The sequence below is a fragment of the Neofelis nebulosa genome, chromosome 7 (genome assembly GCF_028018385.1).
Source record: "Neofelis nebulosa isolate mNeoNeb1 chromosome 7, mNeoNeb1.pri, whole genome shotgun sequence".
NCBI lineage: Eukaryota > Metazoa > Chordata > Mammalia > Carnivora > Felidae > Neofelis > Neofelis nebulosa.
Genome location: NC_080788.1, coordinates 145,270,897 through 145,291,837, shown reverse-complemented (window position 1 = coordinate 145,291,837; position 20,941 = coordinate 145,270,897). Strand labels below are relative to the sequence as shown.

Sequence of the window (20,941 nt, the reverse complement as noted above, 5' to 3'; positions counted from 1 at the left end):
ATTTTTTTAATGTATGTTTATTTTTGAGAGAGAGAGAGAGGGAGACACAGAATCTGAAGCAGGCTCCAGTCTCTGAGCTGTCAGCACAGGGACCGACTCTGGGCTCAAACTCAGGAACTGTGAGATCATGACCTGAGCCGCAGTTGGACTCTTAACCCACTCAGGCACCCCGAGCCACTTTTATCTTTTAAGTGAATCATCTTATGCCCTTTTGCCCATTTTCTTTGAAAGATACTAGTATTTTTTTGTAACTTGTCTTTACAATTAAATGTATTAGCTATTCTCATATTTGTTGCACGTATTTTCTCAGATCACGGTTTGCCTTTACATTCTGTTAAGTTTTTGATGTAAACGTGTTACAACATGTGGCTAGGTTCACCTCTATATCTTCCTTCTTTGTCAGTTCATTGAACTTCTGTGTGAAAGTCCCTCCCCTGCTGGAGGGCTGGTAAATACACAGATGCATTTTTTTTTTAAGTTTATTTATTTTTGAGAGAGACAGAGCATGAGCGGACGAGGGGCAGAGAGAGGGAGAATCCTGAGCAGTCTCTGCGTGGTCGGTGCGCAGAGCCCAACGTGGGGCTCAAACCCATGAAACCGCGATCTATGACCTGAGCTGAAACCAAGAGTCCGACACTCAACCAACTGAGCCGCCCAGGTGCCCCACAAATGCTTGCTTGCTTGCTTTTTCTTTCTTTCTTTCTTTCTTTCTTTCTTTCTTTCTTTCTTTCTTTCTGAGAGAGAGAGAGCGAGCGAGCACGAGCGGGGAAGAGAGACAGGGAGAGAGATGGCCATACCATTTTTCATCCCCATTATCCGCATATGAGAGAGCTGTTGAGTCCCATCTTCATGTGGCACTTGGCACTAACAGCCTTTTCAATTTTAGCCATTCTGGTGGATGTGCTTGAACAGGTCTTAAGAGCTAGTTGTTGGGGCACCTGGGTGGCTCAGTCGGTTGAGCGGCCAGCTCTTGATTTCAGCTCAGGTCATGATCTCAAGGTCATGAGCTCAAGCCCCGAGTTGGGCTCAGCGTGGAACACGCAGCCTGCCTGGGATTCCTTGTCTCTCTGCCCCTCCCCTGCTTGTGCGCGCAATGCTTTCTCTCTCAAACTTAAAACAGGAAAAAAAAAAAAAAGAAAAGAAAAAAAAACCTAGTTATTCCCACTTTGTAAAACAAGCATCTAACGTTGTAAAAGGCACGAAGCTACCGCTCAGTGTAGGTGACACCAGGGAATACTGAGTGACCAGATTGCCTGATGGCCTGACTGTATCGGAAATTTGAAAGTTACCAGACGGTGCTCGGTGGTCGTGAGGGTTATGGCACTCACAGCTGGAGTTCGTGCTTTCGCTGCCCCTCACACCAAGACTGTGTCCCTATATCATTGGCACCGGGGCTCCCAGACTCTGCCTTTCTCACGGACCTTGTTAGCCAAGCCAGTTATTCTGAAAATGATCTCTTGCCAAGGTCAGTGCTCTTATAAGTGCATCGGAGTGACTTCGTCGGCACCTTGTGATAGTGTTCTGCCCATGGGAGACAGCAGGGGCAGTGTGGTCAGGAAAGGGCTTCTGGAGTCGGACTCCCTGGGTTGGAAGCCCTGCCCTACCGCTTACTGATGTGACTTTGGGCAGGCTGCTTGACCTCATTTGTAAGATAGGGCTAATGGGGTACCCTATTGGGTGGGACTGTTGAGATGATTTAGTGTAAAATGGTGTCTGGCACCTTGTGCTCAGGTTTGGTGTTCAATAAATATGAATAAATACCATTCTGTAAAAGGCATCGAGGCTTCTTGGAGAAATGGCTAGTCCTAGGACTGAGACAGGGAGCACGCAAGATTCCGTAGTACCAGAAGGTAAGAAAATACTCAAAAACCAACAGATCCTTTGTTGATGGGGGCGTGTCAAAGGGACACAGGAACCAGCTGAGTGGGCACCCGGTGGTCAAAGCTGGAGCATCTTGAGCAACACAATAAATGGTATTGGAGTCTCCCAAAGTATAAAATAAGTGTTTGTGGGTCCATACTGGTATCAAGTATTACCTAAGTAAATGACAGTAGACAAGCTCCCATGTGGAAGAATTCCAAATGACTTATGTGGGGGCTCCACCCTCAAGGAGGGGAGCGTGATTTCTCACTCAAAGTGTAGGATCTCATGGTGACTTTTCCCAAAGAGCACAGTACAGAGGGGGTGGGGAGAAAGTCACTTTGCCGTGGAGTAACTGACACAGACCCTACCCCGGCCTGGTGATCCGGGTCAACATCACCAGTGACAAGCCGTGTTGATAGATAGCATGGGCCCCAGATTGATGTGCTCAGATGGCACCACAGCACTTCGATCTTCTTCCCCAAACCCATAACCCAAGTCTAATCAGAAGAAAACAGCAAATTCCAGTAGAAGGTCATGTTACAAAATACCTGACCAGTACTCTTCAAAACTGTCGATGTCACAAGACAAGAAAAGCCTGAGGAACTGTCACAGCCACCAGGGGTCTAAGGAGATACAACTGATGTAAAGTGCTGTCCTAGATGGGATCCTGGACAGAAAGAGGATATGGGGTAAAAGCTAAGGAAATCTGAATAAAGCATGACCTTTAGTTAATCATAATGTATCAATATGGGTTTATTAATTGTGCCAAATGTAAGATGTTAATTATAGGGCAACTGGACATGAAGAATATGGGAATTCTCTTTATCATCTTTACAATTTTTCCATAAATCTAAAATTACTCTGAAGTTAAAAGTTTATTTAAAAAAAAATTTTTTTTTCAACGTTTTTTATTTATTTTTGGGACAGAGAGAAACAGAGCATGAACGGGGGAGGGGCAGAGAGAGAGGGAGACACAGATTCGGAAACAGGCTCCAGGCTCCGAGCCATCGGCCCAGAGCCCGACGCGGGGCTCGAACTCACGGACCGCGAGATCGTGACCTGGCTGAAGTTGGACGCTTAACCGACTGTGCCACCCAGGCGCCCCAAAAAGTTTATTTTTTAAAAGCGGTGCTTGCCATATGGTCAGTTTAATGACCAACGTTAGCTATGATCACCTAGCTTGGTTTTGTTTGTTTTTTACGTTTTCTGGGACCTGGTTGTGGGTAAGGCTGAATTTACCTTACGCATCATTTCTTGGCATGTAATTGGGAGAAACATATTGTAAAAGACAGCTTATTTGAGGACTGTGAAACTTTTAGAAGGTAGTTGAAGGAGCCTTCCGGCCACCTTATCCTTATCTTTTTAATCTCACTGGTGCATGTCTACGGATGGTCTGACTTGGGAAAGGAGGTAACCTAAGGGACATCGGGTCTCTCTCAGTGTGATTGCAGATACCTGGCATTTAAAGATGGAGGTGGATAGAAAAGGATTGGTTGCCAGTTAGCCAATAGTAGTAGTTTTGTGATTCGCTGGTCAGTGAAGTTCCCCCTGCAGAGTATGTGCAGGGGACTCTAGAAATAATAGATTAAGAGGCATATGAACAGGCATTGTCTCTGTTCATTTGTTGAGTATGTGTAGGGCACAAAGAGAATAGATTGTAGACCTTGCCTTTAAGGAGTCTATGGCCTTCCTGGGAGAAGGTACAAAGTGGAACATGAGTTGTTCTGGAAGAGAGGACAGGGTGCATACAGAAGGAGGGAAAGACATTTGCTTTGAGGCCCTCCAGGTGGGTCCTGGGAGATCAGAATCTAAAGTACTACGTAGTTGGGGCGCCTGGGTGGCTCAGTCGGTTAAGCGTCTGACTTCAGCTCAGGTCACGATCTCACTGTCCGTGGGTTCGAGCCCTGCGTCGGGCTCTGTGCTGACAGCTCAGAGCCTGGAGCCTGTTTCAGATTCTGTGTCTCCCTCTCTCTCTCTCTGACCCTCCCCCTGTTCATGCTCTGTCTCTCTCTGTCTCAAAAATAAATAAATGTTAAAAAAAATTAAAAAAAAAATAAAGTACTACATAGTCAATATTATGCACATGTACTTACTAATCTGACCTTTAATATTATCTAAATGTGGGGGTGGCTCTTCCTCTCTCCCTCTCTTTTATAAAAGAAAAGGCCTCAAAATTAGGGACATGGGGGCGTACTGTAAGTCCACAAGGTGAGGGATCATGTCTTATCGATCTTTGTGTCTGCAGTGCATGGCTGGTGCTAATAAGTCTTCGTTGACACCCACAATGATTTAATCATACTGCCAGGGATGTTTAACTCATTTAGGCCGAAGTGTGGCATAAATGGCATTGGGGCAGGGGGTTCCCAAGACCACCCTTAGGTTCTGTGATTTGCTAGGAGGACTCACGGGACTCAGGATCTGGTTTTACTCATGGCTGTGATTTACTGCAGCGGGAGGCTATAGAGCAAGATTGACAAAGGAAAGAGGGGCATGTGGCAAAGTCTAGAGGAAACAAGGCACAAGCTTCCAAGAGTCCTCTCCTGGTGGAGTCACACAGAACTCGCTTAATCCTCCAGCAGCGCGTCGTGACAACAGATGTGAAACATTTTCTATCAAGGAAGCTCATTAGAGACCTAGGGTTTTTACTGGGAGCTGATAATGTAGGCATCCTCTTCCCAGCACATAACAAAATTCCAGACTCCCAGAAGGAAAGCAGATTCAGCATAAACCAAGTTCATGAACAGTTGAGGCACAGTGAGCCACTCATCGTTTAGAGAATGCTGGAACCCTCCCGAAATCCAGGTTCCCAGATGGCAGCCAAGGGCCAGCCTCACAAGCAGACCTTTCTCTTTTTTTTTTTCTTTAAGTTTTTAAGTCCGGTTAGTTAAGTGTAATATTAGTTTCAGGTGTACAATATGGTGATTCAACACTTCCATACATCACCTGTGCTCATCACAGGTGCACTCCTTAATCCCCATTCCGTTTTACCCATTCCCCGGCACCCACCTCCCCTCTGATAACCATCAATTTGTTCTCTATAGAGAAGAGTCTGTTTCTTGGTTTGTCTTTCTCTCTTTTCCTTTTGTTCATTTGTTTCTTAAATTCCACATATGAGTGAAATCATGTGGTATTTATCTATCTCTGACTGACTTATTTCACTTAGCGTTATATTCTCTAGCTCCATCCACATTGTTGCAAATGAGAACATTTCATTCTGTCTTATGGCTGAATAATATTCTGTTACATGTATATATCACCTCTTCTTTATCCTAAATTCATCAATCCGTGGACACTTGGGCCGCTTCCATATCTTGGCTATGGTAAATCATGCTGCTGTAAGCATAGGGGTGCATGTATCCTTTTATTTGTTTATTTATTTATTTATTTATTTATTTATTTTTTAAATGTTTATTTTTGAGAGAGAGAGAGAGAGAGAGAGAGAGAGAGAGAGAGAGAGAGATCAGAAGAGAGGCAGAGAGGAAGACAGAGTATCCCAAGCAGGGTACACAGTGCAAAGCCATGAGATCATGACCTGACTGAAATCAAGAGTCGGACGCTTAGCCAACTGAGCCACCTAGGCGCCCCTCTTTTTAAATTTGTGTTTTTGTATTCTTTGGGTGAACACTCAATAGTGTGATTGCTGGATCGTAGGGTAGCTCTATTTTTAACTCTTTGAGGAACCTCCACACTGTTTTCTAGAGTGGCTATACCAGTTTGCCTTCCCACCAACAGTGCAGGAGGGTTCCTTTTTCTCCACATCTCCAACACCTGTTGTTTCTTGTGTTGTTGAGTTTAACCATTCTGCCAGGTTGTAAAGTGAGGTCTCATTGTGGCTTTGATTTGGTATTTCCCTGGTGATGAACGATGATGAGCATCTTTTCATGTGTCTGTTGGACATCTGGATGTCTTCTTTGGCAAAGTGTCTGTTCGTGTCTTCTGCCCATTTTTGTTTTTACTTTTTAAAATATTTATTTATTTTTAAGAAAGAGAAAGGCAGGGAGGGGCAAAGAGAGGTAGACAGAGATTCCCAGGCAGGCCCCACACTGTCAGCACAGAGCTGGATGCGGGGCTCCAACTCACAAATGGTGAGATCATGACATGAGCCGAAATGAAGAGTCAGATGCTTAGCCAACTGAGCCACCCAGGCACCTGTCTTCTGCCCATTTTTAAATTGAATTATTTGTGTTTTGGGTATTGAATTTTAAAAGTCCTTTATATATTTTGGATGTTAACCCGTTATTGGATATGTCATTTGCAAGTATCTTCAACCCGTTCTGTACATTGCCTTTTCATTTTGTTGATTGTTTCCTTTGCTCTGCAGGGCAAGCAAACCTTTCTGAGGAGAGTAATTTTAGGCCTGCCATGTGAACTCTTTTCTGCCCAATAATAGACTGTGTTTCCTTTTAGGGAAATTTATGGGCGTTATGGCCTAGTCTGTCTAAGAGAAAGATTTGTGTTCTTAAGCAGCACCTGTTCCTTGACTGGTAAAAGTGGGGTTAGGTAGGTCAGGATGGGCTCTTCCTGCAGGCAGAAGGACGTATTACTCAATGAAAGGATCAGACTGGTTGAATTTTACCACAAAGTTTGGAGGCTCCTCAAGAGATTTGTCAAATTGTTTATATAAAGTTCCAAACTTGGACACAGTAGAGGTATAAGCTTACAGGGTCTGTATTTGGGTCAGTTTGCTTTGAACAGCTTCTCAGGAGATACTTTTTTGTCTGGTTCCAGGACTTCGTGGGCAGGTCCCTGTTTCAGAGGGGCTCTGGGGTTTAGTTAAGCTGTGGCTGTCCAGCAAGTTACAGCTTCTGTTTTTTGTTGGGAGGAATCTGACACCTCTGTCCTGAAGACTCCACTGGGGACAGTCCCCTGTCTTTTTTTTTTTTGTTTTGTTTTTTAAAGTAGGCTCCACACCCAATGTGGGGCTCGAACTCACAACCCTAAGGTCAAGAGTCACATGCTCTACTGACTGAGCCAGCCAGGTGCCCCTGTCCTCTTTCTTTAGCCAACTTCTCTTAGAAGGGTAGTGGGAAGAACTGTAAAAACTGGCAGAATGGTTTTGAAATCCTGCCTTGCTGGGAGCTAGATCAGTTCGTTTTTTTTTGTTCAAGGAAGACTTGGACAAAAGGAATTCTAATAACTTAGTTTACAGATCTTCAGTTTGGGGATCTTGAGCAGCCTTGGGGGTGTTAACGGCATGCTTTGGACACAAACCTGGTTATGCACCCCACCTCCCCTCCCCACTGCCCTTCCTTACCCTGGAGACTCCCCACGTATTCAAGGAATCCTGCAGTCAAACATGGTTCTCCTTATTTAACCCCGCATTTCCTAACTTTCATTGCTCATGAAACCTTCTTTTATGGAATACCCATTAGGATTTGAGAGGTACTAGTGTTTTGTGGAACTCAGTTTGGAAAATGCTAGTCTAAAGACAATATCCTCGGGTATTTCTCCCTGCTGTTATGCAGGGAGGCTCTTTGTGGTCTGGTGGCCCACCCTTTTCTTTCTTGTAACGCAGGCCTGTTGTGAGACTTGGCTTCTGTCATGGTCTTTTGCTGCACATTGGCTTTTCATGTGCAGATTTCCTTATCTACTAATGGAATAGTCTTAATACTAAAATAACAATAGTCCATTGCCCGAAGCTTTCTTTATTTTTGCTGTTGTTTGTTTCTGCCTTGGTGTAATATAATGCCAGGACCAAGTTGACCCTTGAACTACACAGGTTTGAACTGTGTGGATCCACTTACATATATGAAGTGAACATGCCCATGTAACCTGTGCCAAGATCAGAAACAGCATTACCAGGATCCTGAGAGCTCCTTTGGGTCCATTCCAATCACACCGCCTCCCAAGGGTAACTGCTGTTCTGACTTCTAGTGCCACGGGTTTGTTTTAACATTTTTATTGAGATATGAAATACATACTATAAAGTTCACACATTTAAAGTGTACAATTCAGGGATGCCTGGGTGGCGCAGTTGGTTAAGTGTCCAACTCTAACTCAAGTCACGATCTCACAGATCACGAGTTCAAGCCCTGCATCGGGCTCTCTGCTGTCAGCACAGAGCTTGCTTCAGATCCTCTGTCCGCCTCTCTCTGTCCCTCCTGTGTGCACGCATGTGCTTATGTGCTCTCACTCTATTGAAAATAAATAAATGTTAAAAAAAAAGCGCATAGTTCAGTGGTTTTAGGTTTTTTGTTTTTTGTTTTTTACTGAGTTATGCAACACCCATCATAATAATCTGTTAAAATGTTTTCATCCCCCACCCAAATCTGTACCCTGTGTCTGTGGATTTGTGTATTCTGGCCACTTCATGTAAACGGCCTTTTGTGTCTGGCTTCTCTTATCGTATCGTTTTCTAGGTTCATCCGTGATGTAGCTTGTGTCAGGATGCCGTTCCTTTCTGTGGCTGAATAATATTCCACTGTGTGCATAGACCATATTTTGTGTATCCGTTCTTTAGCCGACGGACATACGAGTCGCTTGCATCTTTGGCTATTACGAGTAAGGCTTCTGTGGACATTTGTGTACAGGTTATTATTTGGACCTAATTGTCCATTTCTCTTGAGTGTGTACCTAGAAGTAGAATTGCTGGGTCGTGGGATAACTGTGTAACACCTTGAAGAATTGCTAGCCTGTTTTCCACAGTGCTGAACTGTCCTCCATGGCGGCTGCACCGTTTGACATTTCCACCAGCAACGTATCAGAGCTCTCCCTTCTCCACATCCATACCAACGCTCGTCATTCTCTTACTTTTTGATTCTAGCCATTCTAATGGGTGTGGAATGGCATCTTATGTTCTGTTATTTTGAATTTTCTTGTAAATTTTTATTTCGTAGATTGCCATTTGCTTTAAGAGTGTATTAAATAAATGCTTGGTTTTTAATTTCATAATCTATCGTCCTTAAAGGAACCATGAGGAAAATACAGCATTATCCCTTGAATTATTTTTACAAGCAGAATACAAATAAAAAGTATAATGTAAAAAGTGTAGGTGGTTATATGGTGAAAGGTGAGTCTCCTTTCTCCTATCCTCCAGCCGTCTAGACTTCCTCCCCTGTGAGGTCACCACTTGGCACTTTCTTATGTTCCTTCTAGTTCCTTCTATGTATAGATGAGCATAAATATGTCTGTGTGTTTTAGTTTTTCATTGCTGCTGTAACAAACTATCACAAACTCAGTGGCTTAAAACAACACAAATTTTATGAGGGTCTGGAGGCCAGAAGTCTGAAGTGAGTCTCACTGAACTAAAATCAAGCTTCTGGAGGCTCTGAAGGAGCACCCGTTTCCTGGCCTTTTCTAGCTTCTAGAGACCACCTGTGTTCCTCAACTCGTCACCTCTTCCACTTCTTCAGAGTCAGCACTGTCACACCTTCTAGTCTCTGACTCTGTCCCCTGTGCCTCCTTCAGCTCACCGCGCTTGTGACTACATTGGCCCACCTGAGAAGTTTAGGAACCTTTCCTTAAGGTCAGCTCACTGGCAACCTTAACAATTCCTTCTGCAATCTTTAAAATTTTTGTTAAAGTTTATTTATTTTGAGAGAGAGAGTGCACGCACACACACAGGTGAGAGAGGGGCAGAGAGAGGGAGAGAGAGAATCCCAAGTGGGCGCCACCCTGTCAGCACAGAGCCCAATGTGGGATCGATCCCGAGAACCGTGAGATCATGACCTGGGCCGAAACCGAGAGCCAGACGCTCAGCGGCCGGCGCCCCTCCTCCCGCAACCTGAACTCCCTCCTGCCACGCAGACTGACATTCACAGGTTCCAGGGCCACGGACACTGGTGGGGAGCCATACTGGTGGGGAGCGATTCTGCTGGCACCGTGCGAATACTTCCCTTTCTTTCATTTTGTTTTTTTTTGCAAACGTTAACACAGTTGACATGTTGTTCCATAATCTGTCTTTTCGTTGATACTCCATCTCCAAAGGTTCTTCCCCATCACAGGCTACAGAGCTACCTCACTCCTTTTGTCTGCTGTATAACATTCCTGCGTGTGGCTTTTTCGTAATTCATTTAACCATTAAAAAGAGCATTTCTTCAGGTTTTACGTTTTTATGTAGTCAAATATATGCGTCTCTTCAGAGTGACCACTTACATTGTTATGCTTAGAAAATGCTTTCCTTTAATGGAAAAAAACGTTTTCCTTAGATTGAAAAAATATCAGTTTCACTTCACCTGTGTACTCTGGGGCTGCCGCAACACATTACTGCCAGTTGGGTGGCTTCAATCCAGCAGGAATGTCTTCTCTCCCAGTTCTGGAGCCAGAAGTCTGAAATCAAGGTGTCGGCAGGACGGTGCTTCCTCGGGAGGCTGCAGGGGCGGGTCCTTCCTGGCCCCTTCTGGCAGCTTCCAGCAGCTTCCAGAGCTCTGCCTCCGTCTTCACATGGCCTCCCCTTTTGTGTCTATGTGTGTATCTCTCTCTCTCTTTATTGTGGTGAAAACAACGACATGAGCTCTACTTTTTTTTTTTTTTTTTAACATTTATTTATTTTTGAGACAGAGACAGAGCATGAGCAGGGGAGGGGCAGAGAGAGAGGGAGACACAGAATCCGAAGCAGGCTCCAGGCTTCGAGCTGTCAGCACAGAGCCCGACGCGGGGCTCGAACTCACGGACCGTGAGATCGTGACCTGAGCCGAAGTCGGACGCTTAACCGACCCAGCCACCCAGGCGCCCCAGCTCTACTTTCTTAATACACTTTTATGTTTATGGTACTGCAAACTGTGCACCCATTGTTCTACAACAATCTCCAGAACTTTTTTATCTTGCATGCCTCTGACTCTGTACCCATTGAGTCACAATTCCCCATTTCGGCCTCCCTCCAGCGCCTGGCAACCACCATTCTGCTTTCTCTGTGTGTCTCTTGTAAGTACACTTGCCATTGGATTCAGGGTCCATGTGGATATCCAGGATGTTCCCACATCAAGACCCTTAACTCAGTTACACCTGCAAAGACCTTCCACATGAGGTAACAGCCGGGGATGGCAGGGGTTAGGATGAGGGCGTATCTTTCGGGGTCCACCATTCAACTCACTACGTACTCTTAGTGCTTTGTATCTCCTTTCCAGAAATCATCTTTGGAAAGTAAATTTTTGTGAGAAGATTTCACAGTTGTTTCTTCAGTCATTCCTTCAGGAGTTGTTGACCATCTGACATACGCACAGTAGTTCTAGGCACTTATTTCTTCCCGTGGCTGTTAACTACCGTGCAGCGTATGGTTGTTTGAAGGGGAGTAACATGGTTAGATGCTGTTCTTGGGGAAAGGCATTTTTTCCAATTTCTGCAACTATGTAATTGCAAATAGGATTTTCTCATTTTGCATGACCTGAAGCTAAGACATTTGAAAATGTACACTGAAATTGATATTTGGAGTAAGATTGAAAAGTAGCATCAAGATCAACATTACGTATATATGCATAATTGTACGTAGGAATAACACCACACCTGATGCTGTGTGTCAGTAAAAGCAGTTGTTTGTATTAACACTCTAATGAACCGTGAGGCAAAACAGTTTGCCAGCTCCCTGAGCTTCCCAAAAGTTCTTGCAAGACTTATCCATCCTATGTCTGCTCGTTCAAAAAGTGCTGGGCCAGGGGCGCCTGGGGGGCTCAGTCGGTTGAGTGTCCGACTCTTGATTTCACTCCGGTCATGGTCTCACAGTGTGTGAGTTCGAGCCCTGCATCGGGCTCTGTGCTGACAGCATGGGGGCTGCTTGGGATTCTCTCCCTCCCTCTTTCTCTCCTTCTCTCTGTCCCTTCCCTGCTTGTTCTCTTTCTCTCTCTCCCTCCCTCCCTCTCTCAAAATAAATAAACTAAAAAAGAAAAAAAGTGCTTGGCCATTGGCCCTGGGTTCCTCTCCTGTAAAGCAGCCCATTGCTGTGCAGGTGTCCTCTGGGCCCATCAGGTCACCGCCATGAGACTTCCGGGCAGGGAAACCAATGTAAATATGCTGATGCTCCTCTGCCTCGTTGCACCATGAGTCATAAGGTCCTTTGTCTCTGATCCCAAAAGCTGTGTCTTTTGCCAGTACTTGGGATAGTCACAGGCTAACTTCGTAACTTGTGAGTAGGTAAAATCTCAGACAGGTAGGAACTTGTTCTGAAAATTTGGTGTAGGTTGAATTTTTGTAACTAAAGTCATTGAATATTTATTTAAAAGGTGATTTTTTAAAAAAGTAGTCTCTACACCCAACGTGAGGCTTGAACTCACTACCCCGAGATCAAGAGTCGGAGGCTCCACTGACTAGGCCGGCCAGATGCTCCAAAGAGATGATTTTTTAAGGTGAAATCTCGCAAATACAAATTCTCAAGAGTCTGTTGTTCTCTTTGTTTTATAAATTGTGATATTTATGTATCAAGTATGTTAGGGCAATACTTACTAGGTGCTGTAATGGATAAATAAGAACCCCAAAATCTCAGGGGCTTTACATAAGAAAGTTGTGTTTCCTGTTCATGTGAAGTCCTGTGTGGGTGTTCCCCGTTGGGAGTCTTTCCTGGGGGTTTTCCATCATCTTTATCTGCCGAGGTTTCCGGGGATCATTTCTGTCCTGGCTAGTCAGGGGCATGAACCTGCCAGGTCACATGGGGGACGTCTTCTTTTCCCCTTGTTCCCCCTCCCGACTCTTTGTGCCACCACTGCAGCGACCACCACTGCCTCTTTTATACTTTTTTTTTTTTAGATTTTATTTTTTTTAAATAATCTCTACATTCCATGCAGTGCTCGAACCCACAACCCAGAGATCAAGAGTCGCTTGCTCCACTGACTGAGCCAGCCAGGCACTCCTGTTTTCACTTTTTTATTTTTTTATTTTATCTCACTTGTTTATTTCGAGAGAGCCCATGAGCGGGGGAGAGGGGCACAGGGGAGAAAGAGAGAATCTCAAGCAGGCTTCACGTTCAGTGCAGAGCCCCACTTGGGGCTCGATCTCACGACCCTGGGATCATAACCTGAGCCGAAATCAGGAGTCGGACACTCAACCAACTGAACCACCGGCGCCCCTTTGTTTCTTTATTCTCACTTTTTATTATGGAAAATTTCAAGCACGCCAGAAGTAGAGGAAATAATATAGTGAAGCCTCATGTGTATCTGTCACCTAGTTTCAACAGTGATAACATTTTGCTGTTGTTACCCCCACCACTTTTTTTTTTTTTCTGGAGCTTTTAGTTTTATTATTGCTTTTTAATAAAATGGTGCTCTCATTATGGAAAATATCTAACTTAGTGAGACACTCGTAACCTTTCCCCTGAGAGAGAGAGCCACTAAGTGTATTGTCTTTAAGGACATCATCTGTGTCGTTCTTTTAAATATATTCCATTGTATGGATAAACCACACGTAAGTTATCTAGTTCTGCATTGGGGGGCATCAGTTTTTCCCTGTGAAATAATGTTGAACTAATATCCTCGTATACATACATACTTGAACAAATGTTTTTTCCAGGGTAGGTTCTACAGCAGCAGTTGCTGTGTCAAAGGGTATGAATGTCATACGGATTTAATACATGTTGTCAAATTGCACTCCGAATGACCGTCCCAGTGTACGTTTGCAGCCGTGGCAAATGGGAACGTGTAGGAGCATTTTCCTTTTAAAAATTTTTTTAACGTTTATTTTTCAGAGGGGAGAGAGTGCACGCGTGAGCAGGGGAAGGGCAGAGAGAGGGAGACAGAGGATCCGAAGCTAACAGCACAGAGCCCAATGGGAGGCTCAAACACGTGAACCGTGAGATTGTGACCTGAGCCAAAGTTGAATGCTTAACCGGCTGAGCCACCCAGGCACCCCCCATGTTTCTTTTTTTTTTTTTTTTAAAGTAGATTCCATGCCCATCGTGAGCCCAATGTGGGGCTTGAACTCATGACCCCGAGATCACAAGTGGGATGCTTAACCGACTGAGCCCTGAGCCACCCCAGGTGGCTTTTTTTTCCCAGGAGCATTTTAAAGTAATCCCAGGCCTCTTACCGTTCCACCTGGCAACACTACAGTATTTCTTGTTAACAAGTAAGGACTTTTTTCCTTTGTAAACGCATAATTTCTGAAAAACACCCCTCCAAAAAAAAAATAGTGTCTTTTGTTGTTGGTTTTGAACAAACCAGAATTCACGCAGGCATTACGAAGAGAGGCATTGAGGATGGCCTTCTTTGGAGTTGTGCTGTTTTAAAAGCCTGCTCTGTGCTTAGGTAGGTTTGGGACCCAGAGGGGACAGACAGGCTTCTTTTGACCCAGGTCTGTCGCGTAGGTTTCTGATCTGTTTGCTTCCGGTCAGCTCCACACTGAAGTTTCTTTGCGAGACACAGTTGCAAAGCTTGCCCTATTTCTTCTTGGCCCCACTTTCTGCGTCTCTGCCTCCGTCTCCGGGACCTCCCTCGAGGCTCTCTGAAACCAGGGCCTGGCTGAGATGTCAGCGCAAGGAAGAACCATTTGTGTAACCGGGCAGTCTCAACATGACTGTACAATGTTACTCTCCTATTATTTGGGCTGCAGAAGCTTTTCATCCCAGTTAGACTTTTCCTTTCTGGGTTTTTCTCATTCCTTCCATTGCTTCTTGAAAAGTAGCGTTTCTCTCCTGAGCTCATTGTTGTCTGGAAAGAATGTGCTCAGGCGGTCAGTAGTATCCAACACAGCCCACAGCCCTGCCCCTTCCACCTTCCAGAGGCCTGCGGGCCCGGGGGACCCTGCTCTGGCGCCAGGCTCTCCAGCGCCCCAGCCTGCTGCCTGCCGCCGGACTGCATTTTGTTTTTAGATTTTTGTTCCCAGCAGCACCTCATCTCAAGATCCTTATTTCTGCATCTGTCAGAGTTCAGCCAGGAAAACAGAAACTGTTCTGGGTCTTTCAGATACTGTGGGATTTAACATAGTGAATCAGAGGCTGTGCTGAGGTGATGGTGGGTTGGCAGGGGGCAGCCAGGCCCGGGAAGCTGCTGTCAGATTTCAGGAAATCGGGCCGTGCCGCAGATCAGCTGGGCCTCCTGTGGGCTGGGAGGCTGATTTTCAGGAGGATGCTCGGAGGCTGCCCAGAGCCCGCCCGCATCCGTGCCCAGGTGCACCTGCCAGAGAGCCCGCCTCCGCTGCTCCGGCTGTCCATCTGGTCCGGTTCTTGCAGGGTGCGTCTCGCCACGGGATCCAGAGTACAGGGGCAGCGGTACTCGGGGCCCACACGTAGCCTAGCTTCTTTTTCGTTTCTCAGCATGAGAAAATCCTGTTTATTCTTGTCCCCCGTTTTATTGAGAAAGAATTGGCACACAGCTTAAGGCGCACAGCACAGTGGTTTGATTTACGGATGTTGTGAAATGATTACCATGATGAGTTCAGCGAACATCCATCTTCTCGTATAGATACGATAAAAAGAGAAAGGGAAACAGCTTTCTCCTTGTGACCAGGACTCTCCGGACCTAATCTCTTAACGACTCTCCTGTGTGGCGGACGGCTGTGTTGGCTGTAGTCAGTGATCGTGTCACATGTTCCGTCCCTGGCACCTGTTTATCTCATAACTGGACGTTTGCACCTCTTGGTCGTCGTCTCCAGTCCCCGCCCCTGCCGGCTTCCCCGGAACCGAGGGGAGCACTGAGCTCTGGACACCATGAAAGAACTGTGCTCACCCTGTCGGTGTTGGGTTATCGTGTGGGTTAAAAAAAAAAAAAAAGACCGCCGTCTGGAAGTTGAGTACACAATACATGCATAAATACGTTTTCTTTGTGTGATTCTTTTTATTTGTAGACTATAAAGCAATTGGCAAAATAGGAGAGGGAACGTTTTCCGAAGTTACGAAGCTGCAAAGCCTGAGAGACGGAAGCTACTACGCGTGTAAGCAAATGAAACAACACTTTGGAAGGTAGGCGGTCGGAGACCTGTTTAAGACTCAATACAGCTCTGGGTTCCGCAGCGGGGGGCTGGTTCTCACGCAGTGACGGGTAAGAGACGATCAACTTTCTTTGGGCAGAGGATTACGGGCTAATTTGAGGTTTATGACACTAGGTTTCATTCGTGTCCGGCCTTGCTGTAACACCAGTGACCAGGGGTCACAGAACATTTAAATTGTAAAAGCATGCCTCACTTTCAACAGCCTCCGTGATCCTGAAAGTCGTATGTTGGACTTTTATAAATGAAACCTGTCTCGACATCGTAGAGGCACTTGTGGTTTGATTAGTCCTGAGTTCGTTAACCTATTGAGAAACAATTTCCAGATCGGGTTGGGGAACTCTGTTCCCCGACACTGATCCATTGCTGCTCGTGGAGAGGGGAGCTGGCTTGTTCTGGGTTCATCACTTGGGGGACTGCTGTGGCTTTGCCCTCAGAGGGGTCTCTCGAGTGCCTCAAGTTTGCAGCTTCTAACGGGTCAGACGCCAGGTGTGATTAGGAAGCTCTGTTGGGACAGTGAAGCCGATGCCGGCCTCACTGCAGCTGTGGAACTTTCAGTGAAGAGGTTCGAAGCTCAGCCTTTTTTTCTTTTTTTTTTTAATATATCAAAGGAATCGAAGTCTCTAAATATTAAAAGCAAGTTGAAAAGGGGCGCCTGGGTGGCTCAGTCGGTTGCACGTCCGACTTCGGCTCAGGTCACGATCTCGCGATCCGTGAGTCCGAGCCCCATGTCGGGCTCTGTGCTGACGGCTCCGAGCCTGGAGCCTGTTTCAGATTCTGTGTCTGCCCCTCCCCTGCTCATGCTCTCTCTCTGCCCTAAAGATAAATATAAAAACATTAAAAAATTTTTTAAATAAATAAAAGCAAGATGTAAAAAAAGAGTCCTTCCCCCACATTGACACAGAGCCTTCTGAAGTGTTTCAGGGTATCAACCTTGATTTCAAACTCTTGGCATAAAAAATTACTTCTCAGATCAGAAAGGAGTACAGGGCAGTTCGCCATGTCAGAAGGTCTGAGAACAGTAATGTGATCTTCACGACATCCGCATGGGGCGTGTGGGACCGTCCCTGGTTTGCGAGCACACGAGGAGAGGTGCTTAGAGATCGGAAGTAGCTTGACAGCTGTCACTCTAGGTCACTAGGTGGGCAGAGGCATATTTGAATCCAGATCTTATGAAGCCAAACTCCTCCTCCTCCCCTGCCCGAAGCGTGCGGTCATTTACCCGCCACTGTTGAGACTCTGAAGTCACTGGGTCTCCAGCCCTTCCTCTGTGTGTTCTGCATCCTCTGGGTCTCTTGATCTTTTCCCTCCTCCATCTTTACCTGTGAACGACTCGTGATGGGAATTTGACGTGCAGCGTACTGATTATCCCATATGTAAAGAGCAGACTTCCTTAAACAGCCAGCTTTCAGAGATGCCACAAACACAGAGTAGCAGAGAAAGGACTTTGAGCAGCGGGACGTGACACGTGCACCTTAGGAGAGGCCTGGAGTCCCCATCGGGTTCCGCCGTCAGGCTCGGGGTGGATGTGTACTTGCAACAGGGCTCGCTCGCCCCTGTCTTGTGAGGAGGTAGATATGAAAAGTGGACCAGACAGACAGCCTGCTGACCTGAGGCCTTCCTGCGACCGTTGCTGCGTCGGGGTGACGTGCTGGCCGTCAGGAGGGATCACACCCCGTCACGGGTGTGCCTTCAGGAGAGTCGAGAGATCTCTGTAACACGTCGTAGAAAGGCTGCATCAAAGAACAGGGACGTGGTTTCCTGGCGGTGAAGCGCAGCCCGGATCCACCACCTACCAGGTCCCTGGCACACCGAGTGCCTCGTCCACTGAACCTTGGCTTCCTTGTCGTGAGGTGCTTGACGACTAAATGAGGGAATGAAGGGCAAGTTGGGAGCAAAGCGGGGCACGCAGCAAATGTTCGGTAGATGGTAGGCTTCCTTACCGTATGTGCGGTCACGTGTGGGATTTCAGAAACAATTAATGCTCTTTGTCTTAACTTTAAAAGTGGTTGATGGGGCACCTGGGTGGCTCAGTCGGTTGAGTGCCCGACTTCGGCTCGGGTCACGATCTCGTGGTTCATGGGTTCGAGGCCCGCATCGGGCTCTGTGCTGACAGCTCGGAGCCTGGAGCCCGCTTCTGATTCTGTGTCTCCCTCTCTCTCTGCCCCTCCCCTGCTCACACTCTGTCTCTGTCTTTCAATAATAAATAAACATTAAAAACATTAAAAATAAATAGATAAATAAAAGCGGTTGATGGGGCGCCTGGGTGGCTCAGTCGGTTGAGCGCCCGACTTCAGCTCGGGTCACAATCTCACGGTTGGTGAGTTCGAGCTCCACGTCGGGCTCGCTGGTGTCAGCACAGAGCCCGCTTTGGATCCTCTGTCTCCCTCTCTCTCTGCCCCTCCCCCACTTGCACTCTCTCAAAAGTAAATAAAACATTTTAAAAAATTAAGAAAATAGAAGTGGTTGATTGGAACATATATTGTTCTTTTAAAAACTCATAAAAGTGAAGGTTTTTAATACAATGCCACTGAGTCAGTGTTACTTCTTAAATTTTGTTTTCTTTTACTTGTTTGTTTAATAATCTCTACACTTAATGTGGGGCTTGAACTCACAAACCCAAGATCAGGAGTCCTATGCTCCACTGACCGAGCCAACCAGGCACCCCGGAGTTACTTTCTGTAAAGTTTGTGTACGTATAGGGGATTACGAACAGGCTTTAGTGTATTATTTTTTTTTAATATTTATTTATTTTGTTTATTTTTGGGACAGAGAGAGACAGAGCCTGAACGGGGGAGGGGCAGAGAGAGAGGGAGACACAGAATCGGAAACAGGCTCCAGGCTCCGAGCCATTGGCCCAGAGCCTGACGCGGGGCTCGAACTCACGGACCGCGAGATCGTGACCTGGCTGAAGTCGGACGCTTAACCGACTGCGCCACCCAGGCGCCCCAATATTTATTTATTTATTTATTTATTTATTTTTTTTCAACGTTTATTTATTTATTTTTGGGAGAGAGAGAGACAGAGCATGAACGGGGGAGGGACAGAGAGAGAGGGAGACACAGAATCGGAAACAGGCTCCAGGCTCCGAGCCATCAGCCCAGAGCCTGACGCGGGGCTCGAACTCACGGACCGCGAGATCGTGACCTGGCTGAAGTCGGACGCTTAACCGACTGCGCCACCCAGGCGCCCCAATATTTATTTATTTTGAAAGGACGGGTGGGGAAGCATGAGCGGGGAAGGGGCAGAGAGAGAGGGAGACAGCGAATCCCAAGCAGGCTCCGCACTGTCAGCACAGACCCTGACGGGGCTCGATCTCACGAACCATGAGGTCATGACCTGGGGAACAGGCTTTAGTTTCTGTTGTATAAATAACAATTTCACATATTGGCTTTACTTAAAAGGAAGTACATTTACTCCGGCTAGTGGTAGTTTGTCGCTGTTTGATGTACGGAATCCGTGATAGAGTCTCAGGCTAGTTTTGACAGGTATCTGCCAGCCTGTGTAATCCAAACCTAAGAGGAAGTGGACTCTGGGTTTATTCACGTGAGTTCTGATTTGCTTTTGATACATAGGTTCAAACCTATAGGAGATTATAATCCAATACTATCGTTATTTATCTAATAATTGTTCCTGCTTAGATTCTTCCAGCTGCGGCTATGGGGAGCTCCTTCAGGTTGGCGCCTATGTTCTTTTGACATGCCCCATCCTTTTTATCTTTTTTCCTTTTTTAACACTTTCATTTCTTCAGATCCTGAAAGCTCATCTTGCATTTTTCCTCCCCTAGAATCATCCATTTCTCCAAGGAGCCCTGGTTCCTTTCATTGGAGAAAGGTATTTAGAAAATGAGATCTTGGCACCAGGGGTGCTCATTCCTACTGGGAAGTCAGTCCCTCTAAACTCAGCAGACAGACCTAGTATGTGTATGATCCATATGTACACACATCTCTCTTTTTCTCTCTCCACCCTCTCATCTATCTTGTCGGGTAAGCATGAGTCCATACCGATAAATAAATGAGTGAATAAATAAATTGGGATGAGGGGACAATTCTTTATAGAAGGATTCCAGTTAATAAATATAGAAGGAATGAGGGGAATAGAAAATCCTCATTAGAATAACAGTGGTAATTTCTACAGGCAAGATAAACTGAGGAACCCTGAAATTAGTAGGTGAAACTTGGAAGAGAACAGGATTTCTGCAGAGCCTCCAGTGGTTCCCCCTAACTATTAATTAACGTGGTGGTTCTAGCATATGTCCATAAATTGTTTGATATCCCTTCCTTCAGGAGGTGGGGCTTACTTTCCTTGCCTTTGAGTGTGGGCTTCACTTGTTCCTAAAGGATAGAAAATAGGAAGGGAAAGTTAGTAATTTTACAATGAAAGACCCGGAAGATACCACCTTAACTAAATGATTAACACCATCAGTAATAAGCCATATAGATGTCATGTACTTCCTGATACAATGGGATTGAAAAAGCACACATATCACCTCCATCGTGTTCTTTCCTGAAGATCCATCATCTCCGCTTACTTATGAGAATACATCAGCCCAGCCCAAATTAAGGGGCATTCCGCAGAATACCTGCTTGCTACTCCTTAAAACTGTGAAGGTAATGAAAAACAAAGACACGAACCGTCACAGACTGGAGGGTGAGTAAGGGAACATGACATCTTAATTGCAGTGAGGTATCCTTCACCCTGGAAGAGAAGAAGACATTCCCGGGGAAACTGGGGAAATCCAAATAAAGTGTCTAATTAATAGAATTGTACCAATGTTAATTTTTTAGTTTTGATAAATGTTGTGTAAGGTGTTAACATGAAAAGAGGCTGGGTTAAAATAGAGAGCTGTACTATCTTGATAACCCTTGTTAGTCTAAAATGATTTGAGGACGCCCAGGTGGCTCTGTCAGTTAAGCATCCGACTTGATATTGGCTCAGGTCATGATCTCACACTCATGGGATTGAGTCCTACATTGGGCTCCTCGCTGAACATGAAGCCTGCTTGGGATTCTCTCCCTCTCTGCCCTTCCCCCACTTGCACGTGCACTCTCTCTTTCTCTCTCTCTCAAAACAAATAAACTTAATAAAATGATTGTGGGGCACCTGGGTGGCTCGGTGGGTTGAGCTTCCAACTTTGGCTCAGGTCGTGATCTCACAGTTCGTGGGTTCGAGCCCCACATCAGGATCTATGCTGACAGCTCAGAGCCTGGAACCTGCTTCGGATTCTGTGTCT

General features: G+C 45.9%; 1 protein-coding gene across 9 annotated transcripts in view; it reads left to right on the top strand.

Moving 5' to 3' along the window:
• Nucleotides 1-20,941, top strand: part of MOK (MOK protein kinase) — a 71,140-nt gene that overhangs the window by 7,945 nt on the left and 42,254 nt on the right. For 5 of the 9 annotated variants that reach the window (XR_009264809.1, XR_009264808.1, XR_009264810.1 and 2 more), the window contains exon 2: nucleotides 15,568-15,682. Coding sequence is in view for 3 of the 9 variants with exons in the window: in XM_058740316.1 (XP_058596299.1) it covers nucleotides 15,568-15,682 (115 nt within the window). In the remaining 6 variants the exon portion in view is untranslated. Of the gene's footprint in view, nucleotides 1-10,750; nucleotides 10,829-15,567; nucleotides 15,683-20,941 lie in introns of those variants that run through there. The other 4 variants (XM_058740317.1, XM_058740318.1, XM_058740319.1 and 1 more) reach the window with 4 other exon arrangements.